The following is a 7,708-nucleotide window of genomic DNA, read 5'->3' on the forward strand; positions in this document are numbered from 1 at the left end:
GCATGAAGTACTAAATGTTGACGAAATTAAAAACTAATTGCACAGTTTGATTGTACTTTGCGAGACGAACGTTTTGAGTCTAATTAGTCAACGATTGGACAATTATTACCAAATAAAAACAAAACGACACTGTAGCAACAGTGTTGCTACAGTGTTTCAGGCGGCGCCAACTCGGCGCAACTAAACGTGGCCTAGAAACATTTTCACTATGGTTGCACTTTGCGCTAGTATAGCAGACAAACCAGACAGAGCTTGTTATCCGCGGTGGAATATATGCACCAGACAGAGCTTGATGATCGAATTGTGAATGAAGAAAACAGGAACCGTGATTTACGAAGAAGGAATGCTTGCATTGTGAGGCGCACGAAAGTTACAACTTATTACAAGTCGCGACATAAAGAGTAAGCAAGAAGCATAGGAGTACGTGTTTCTTTTTGCCGCTCAAGCTCAAACAGCCGTCGGTAGCCGTAGCGTGGGGGCGGCAGGCGCACCGGCGCCGTCGCCGGCGATGGGGAGAGGCCCGCCGCGCGCGAGGATGGACCTGTAGATCTCCACCAGCACCTTCTCGTCGTACTCCTTGAGCTGCACGGCCGCCCCGTGGCCGTGGGTCGCCGTGGCGCAGTAGGGCCCGCCGGCGCCGTACCCAACGACGGCGGGGGAGGACGCCAGCCGCAGCATGGCGGACACGTAGGCGTCGCAGAGCCGCATGAGCCACCGGCGCGGCGACAGCGCGGAGAGCAGCCGCCGCCCCAGCTGGCCGCGCCGCACGCGCCACCCGCGGCGACGGCGATGGCGCCGGCCGGAGCCATCCTCCGGGGCCTGGGCGACGCCACCGCCTCCGAGCTCCGCGGTGGGGAGTGGCGGGCGGCGCTGCGCTGCGGCGGCGTCGATGCGGTAGTAGCCCCGGCGCTTCCAGTACGCCTTGATGCCGCCCTTGTAGGTGCGGTCCATGCCTTCCTTCTTCTTTGTTTGATTGAGTGGGGAGGTGGACGAAGCTCGTTTCGCTTGCGTCAGAGAGAGCGCCTGTATGGAAATGGTGCTGTACGACGCGACGGTAGCAGAATGGGAGCAGGATTTAAGGAGCATGGGATTCCCTCCTCCTCTATCCTTTCTCTCTTTTTTCCATGTGCAATGAAGCCCTGCAAGATTACCCCTATTTCAAGAACCACCACAAGTAGTAGCTGAAGGAAAATAACGCCGTGTTTAGTCCCAGGAAGTTAGAATTTTATGTTACTGTAGCACTTTCATTTTTATTTGACAATTAGTATTCAAATATGGACTAATTAAGCTCAAAACGTTCGTCTCGCAATTTCCCACCAAACTGTGCAATTAGTTTTTTTTCGTCTACATTTAATGCTCCATGCACGGGCCGCAAACATTCGATGTGATGGCTACTGTAGCACTTTTTGGGATTTTGGGTTGGAACTAAACATGGGCTAAATAGTAATAAGCACGTTCACAAAATTTAAAACAAAAAATTTCATAAATTATCACAAATACTCGTCTGGATTTCCTAACAAAAATTCTTTCCTGCTTTGCAACAAAAATCTTGCATGCATCTCATGACCACAATGACCCTATGCCCGCGTATCATGTGGTAATAAGGATTTGTCATGGTGGCAAATGAAGGGTTTTACTATGTACTCCTATGAAGTTTGCATGGAGTTTTAAGGTCGGGTAATTAAAGCCATAATCTTGCTCAAATAACAAAAAAAAAAGGTAGTGCTATACAAGAACTGGGGGTTTACAATGTACTGCTATTCTCTGAAAACTGGTGCAAAAGGAAGTAATTACATTATAATTACTCAAAAGGGATTATATAGAGCAATAACAAGTTTTCTGTTTCAAAGGAACTGCTTTTATATATACAGTACAGACCAATGAAAAGAACGGATCCATGAAGTAGTAGTCCAGCCAATTTCGAAATTATGAACATCGATATTTATCACTACTAAATAAAATGAGAAAATTTTGTTGTGTACTTTTTCCGGTTCGTTCATTGACCGATGTTGTGCCCAAAATCATTTGCTTTGATTTTATGTAATCAGAGTAAATAATGACCTATATATATATAGGTACGTACTACTTTTCTTTAATAAGGAGAAAAACAAGACTACGTCGATTTGATGTGTCCAATATTTGACTTACGTTATGATGTTATACTCAGTACTTGCACTTGCTTGACAAAAAAAAGTCGTCATTCTGCAATTGGCAATTTTTAGTCTAAACCGTAAAAACCCTTTTTTAGCTATAACAATAATTAGACAGTGCGCATTCTATTCCGTAATGAATACGTACTACTAGTTAACATTTACGCATTTAGAGCATGTTTGAAACAAAGGAATTTTACATGTGAATCAGTTCAGTTTCTCATGGAAAATAGAAACAGAAAAACAATATTTATATGTTCCAAACTGGACTTTAGACAGATTCTGACCAAGTTTTTTAGGCTTATCATTCGCAGAATATGTGATTGCAAGCATACATGAAAATCGTATGCACAGACTTGTACTATTAAGCCTATGTCCACATGCATATACATTGCACGTCGTAAATGTACACTCGTAAAAACATGTGCATGCATCATGCCGCGCAGGGAGCCAGTGACTGGGAGTTACCCCAACCCTCTTCTCTCCGTTCTTACGGCGAAAGGTGGCATACAGTAGGTACTTCCTCGGGTTCTCGTTTTGAGGTCGTCTTAAGTCAAATATTTTAAACTTTGACTATAAATAATTTTTTTTTGTTGAGTTTGAAAATATAAAAGTGATATAAGTAGATTCATTTCGAAATATAGTTTCATAAAAGTATATATCGACTATATTTTATTAATATTTTATAGTAAAAAATTACAGTCAAAGTTGTTTTTTAAAGACCATATCGATGTCCAAAACGACTTACTTTAGAGAACCGGAGTGAGCACTATATAATACTGTAGGTGGCATATACTAGTACTCCGTATTATATAGGTGGCATATGCAGGTGACTATCATGGCAACAAAATACAGGCCAAAACCTGTCCTACGACTTGCCATTGGTTTCGGAGAAAAGGGGTGTTTGGATCCGATGACTAAAATTTAGGAGTAGGTCGGAACGATGTTGTATGGGGTATTTGAATATTAATAAAAAAATAAATTACATAATCTGTCAGTACTCCACGAGACAAATTTTTTAAGCATAATTAATTCGTCATTAGCACATGTTTACTATAGCAAAACATTGTCAAATCATAAACTAATTAGGCTTAAAATATTCGTCTCGCAAATTAGTCATAAACTATGCAATTAATTTCGTAATTAGTCTATATTTAATACTCCATGTATATGTCTAAATATTCGATGGGACCGCGACGAGGGGCAACCAAACACCCCTTAAGTTTTGTGTCTATGGCCTAAGCCTAGTACAGTTGAGTAACACACAACACTAGTGTGTGTGTCTACTGGTACTCTGCTGAGAGAGCGAACGAAGAGCAGGCTAAGGGCACTCCAAACCAGCGTGGTTTCTATTTCTATTAATTAGCTTGTTACGTAGCTATTTTGGTGATGTGTCAGTCAATTTAACGAGAGATGAAAAAAACTTAGAAACGACGTCTAACCTAGAAACGACATCCACACGCGCGACGAGGCAGTCGAAATCATCGCATACAGCGTTGGGAAGGAGGGCTCCGTTTCCATCGGGCGATTGAGGATCCTGTGCGCACCATCGGTGGGAGCTCGCATCACCGGTGAAGCAGAAGCATCGCTCGTGCGGCCGCCGCCGCGGACCTCGGACGGACGCCAATCCCCGCCGCGACGTTGCACGGACGCGACCTCCCCGCCGTCTGCACCGCGCGGCCCATGCTCCTCGTCGCCGCCAGCATCCCTTCCCGCGCGCGCCCCGACCCTGATGAACGGATGCCGCCGAGCAAGACATCGTCGAGCACGAAACCGCCAATCCCACGGGAGCTCTGACCATGGCCCGACGCCGCCTTCCCTGCCATGACTCGACACCCATCCCGGCGTCGTCGGCCTGCCGGGGCGCGGCCCCGCGCTGGCTTCCCGAGCCCGGAGAACTCCGACGCACACGAAGCTCGTCCTCGCTGCCGCCCATGGACGCGACTGACGGGGAGGTCGCTGGCTTCGGCTTCAACGCTGGTGGACCTCGCGGCGTCGTCTCCTAAGGCCGCCGCCTGCGTTGCTCGATTGATTAATCTCGTCTACGGTTGCTTGCTTGCTCAAAGCTTGCGTTGCTTGTGAGGACGCAGCCGCCGGTGCTGGCTTGGGGCTCGCGGAGCTTGCGCAGGCCGCAATGGAGGTCACGAGGCTCGCCGCGGAGCTCACGTAGCCTTGCCGTGAAGATGGTCCAGCTCGCCACGGAGCTCGCGCAACCTTGCCGCAGAGCTTGCGGAGGTCGCGAGGCTCGCTGCAGAGCTCGCACAGCCTCACCCGCGGAGCTCGTGAGGCTTACCGTGGAGCTTGGGCTGGCCGCCTCGCCTCGCCGCGGACCATGCGCACCAGCTTGCCGTTTTCCTTGCTCGCCGTGGAACACACGCACACCGTCCACATAGGATCCGAAGGGATGGGGGAGTCTAGAGGTGAATGATTGGTCTTGATTTTTTTCTGGACACTACTCGAAATACTGTCCGATAGAAACTGTCCGATAGTGACTGCCCTCAAGTAACACGCGCGAATGGGCGCATGGTTTTGCCGGCCACAAGTAGGCGCGCACCCTTCAACACCACCGCGCCTCTAGGTTTCACCTGAAACTACTTCTGTTCGGACGATGTGGTTCTGAAGGAGTTTAGATGGTTTGGAGGAATTCTATAGAAATTTATGAAAGAAAAATATTGTTACGGATAAAAAAAAAAGAAACAGAGGCTCAAGGGCACGCGAACGGGCCAATGCTAGCTAGCTCCATCACCGTACTTGCTAGGTGTCAATTGAGGCGAGCAGAGCACCAGCGATCTGCACGCAATGGCAGAATCTTGAATCTTCCAAGGTGGTACGTGCGAAGAAGACGTTAGTGGTATTCGCATTTAAAGGATGGGAGGAACGGCGGTTGGATGTCTGCGTTCCCTCGATCTGTCCCATCGTTAATGGCCATCGGTGCGGTGCTGCCGTGCTGGTGGGCAGGCAAGCGGCCGGTGTGCAGCGGTGGCACTGATCCGGCCGGGCCGGGAGGCCAGGACCAGGAGGCAGGAGGGCCTCCGCGTCGGGAATGGGATGCGTGCACCTAACCTGCAGTCTGTCCGCTCTCGGTCGTAAACTATCGTAAATTTTTAGTCAGATTAATATTTTTCTCTTACACTAAACTAGCCAGCAGTAATAATCTACGATCGTATACGATCGTATCAGCACCAGCCGGGCTTCATGATGGCCCACGCGTCAGATTCATGCTCCCAAAGCTTGGTTGGTTGGTGGCTCTGAAGAAACGGGAAACGACGACGCTTCCTCCGGTCCGAGCGAGCAAGCACCACCTAAGACTGCCCTAGTTTCCAAAGCGGAGCTAGGAATAGTATTTTTCTCTTAAAAAATTCAGCAGCCAAATTTTAGCGAAACGGACAGCAGCGACCGGTTACGTGGGGGCGTGGCGGGCACCGAGCCCTGATCGAAACCAACTCGGCCCTGCGACACGCCTCCTAGAGTGAGAGTGAGGGAGTGAGGGCCTGTTTGTACGGTGACCGCCAGGCAACTCAGAAGACAAGCAAGAATGCCAAGCGTCCGATTTCTTGTACCTGTGGCCACGATGCGTTGCCTGGCAGGCAGCCAGGGCCAGGGCGTCATCCAAACAGGCCCTGAGTGCGTGCGTGCGCCCGATCGATCCTTTTTGCGTTGCGTGCAACGGCAGCCAGAGCCATCACACCAAGACACAGCTTTCATGACACGAAGCGGTCTGCTGCGACGACAGCGCGCTAGCGACTGATTATATATACACGAATTAATTGACACTGAACCCAGGGGCATGCGTGGTCATCTCAAACCTAGCTTAGCCATCCTGATGAAGCAAAGGCTCGGCATTGGTGCTTCGCGTGCTGATCCATCGGTCCCGTCCCGACTTCGTTCGGCGACACTTCATTATCAAAGTATATTTAGCATCATTCATAAGCATGTCCGCTATGGTACTACTACGTACTAAGAGAACTTAACGCATTGTTGAAGCCTCCATGCACATGCACGTCAGTGTTTTGTTTTAAAGTGCCGCCGCTCTATCTCTACGTGGTACGATTAGTTGAGTTGATCCTGCACTGCACTCGGTTACACATCACATCCAACATGACACGCTACCAAAAACTATAATGATAATAACGACCGGGGCATCAAAGATCGTTGTTGCGTTATTGAACCAGACAGAGCCACATCCTATCAGAGGGATCGCCTGTCAGTATGCGCTTGCTGGCCCAGTACAGCAAGCTAGTAGCTGATGCCTGGGCCTGGGCCTATGGAAAGCTGTTACTGGCCTGCTGCAGTGACCAAACACAGATGGGCCTCCATCCTAGTATATTCAACTGAGATGTTTGTTGCGTTAGTTGGGCCGTGTGAGTCATCTTCCTCCATCTCTTGTCCGTCCGAACGCTGACGTTTCCCTTTCACAGCAAGATCATTTGTGACTTGAGAGTTTTTTTTTTTTTTTGCCTGTGACTTGAGAGTTGTGACCAGCAGGTTCACCGTTCACGTCCTGGAACTGGCAGTGAGTGGCAGGGTTCCAAGTTGAACACATAAGGCGGAGACGACGAGGGCTGCACTCCATTGAAGCCAGCCCTTTATGGATATATAGCCTACACAGAACACTGATGATCAGATCGGTTATTAATTAGGACTTACTTACGACGTCTAACCTATCATCATTTGGAAGACGACAGTGACATTAGTGCACATGTGAAGGGTCGGCCACATGTCCAGGCAAAGCATGGGTTATGGATTGTTAGTTAAGTCATCTCTATTATCCGTTGAGCACAAGTCAACATCATGGAAGAATCATTAGCAACAATTAAGTGACATGGGTCGTTGTCAAGGAAGCATGCATATATTAACAAACAGCACCAAACCATCATCAAGACAACATGCGGCGCGGCTACGATACATTTCTCGCTTCATAATGCATATCGTCTCAATAGTGAATGTAATTACAAGTCGTAGCAAGATGGTTATTAGTACGTATATGTAAGTCATGCAAGATGCATGGTTACTAGTACGGAGTACAATATTATCTTAATTAATCAGGAACTTGACGTACGTGTCTCTGGTATGGTAAGCTATTATGGTGGGGTCCACCGACTCAAGTCCTAGACTTTTTGCAGGTTTACGTGCCGGTATTTCTCTGGACTTACTTTAGGAGAAAAACAACATTATTCATTATTTAATGGTTCTAGGCAATAGGTCTATCAGTAATGAGGACACGAAAATATGATGTACTCCGTATCTTGCCGGCAACGGTAAGGTCTAGTCTGGATGGCTCACACGTGTCATGGGAGGAAATCACACGACCAAAAGCGGGTGGAGCGACGGAATCTTAGAAACTCAAACAGGACTGCACGGACGTGGGTGCCGTGGAGTATTGCACTGCCATGCATGACGTCTGTTTTTTTGTAACACCATGTGGCAACCATCCATGCTGGGTCACACGCAAGCGCATTTAGACCCAGGGTGCACTGAATTTTATTCCATAAATACAAGGGTACACGGTCCGGCCCGTATCTTGTGTCTGGGCCGACGCGGTATAAAAATGGCTCGTG

At 48.3% G+C, this 7,708-nt stretch overlaps 1 protein-coding gene across 1 annotated transcript; it reads right to left on the bottom strand.

Moving 5' to 3' along the window:
* Window positions 1–309: 309 nt before the first annotated feature.
* On the bottom strand, window positions 310–4,534 carry LOC136458183 (uncharacterized). The gene is made up of 2 exons (XM_066458165.1): window positions 3,593–4,534; window positions 310–1,139 (listed from the first exon to the last, which is right to left on the bottom strand). Exons 1-2 carry the CDS (start codon window positions 3,714–3,716, stop codon window positions 448–450), a joined length of 816 nt encoding a protein of 271 aa, XP_066314262.1. The 5' UTR covers window positions 3,717–4,534; the 3' UTR covers window positions 310–447.
* Between the last annotated feature and the right edge of the window lie 3,174 nt (window positions 4,535–7,708).

This window comes from Miscanthus floridulus, chromosome 6, assembly GCF_019320115.1.
Source record: "Miscanthus floridulus cultivar M001 chromosome 6, ASM1932011v1, whole genome shotgun sequence".
In the NCBI taxonomy this organism is placed as follows: domain Eukaryota; kingdom Viridiplantae; phylum Streptophyta; class Magnoliopsida; order Poales; family Poaceae; genus Miscanthus; species Miscanthus floridulus.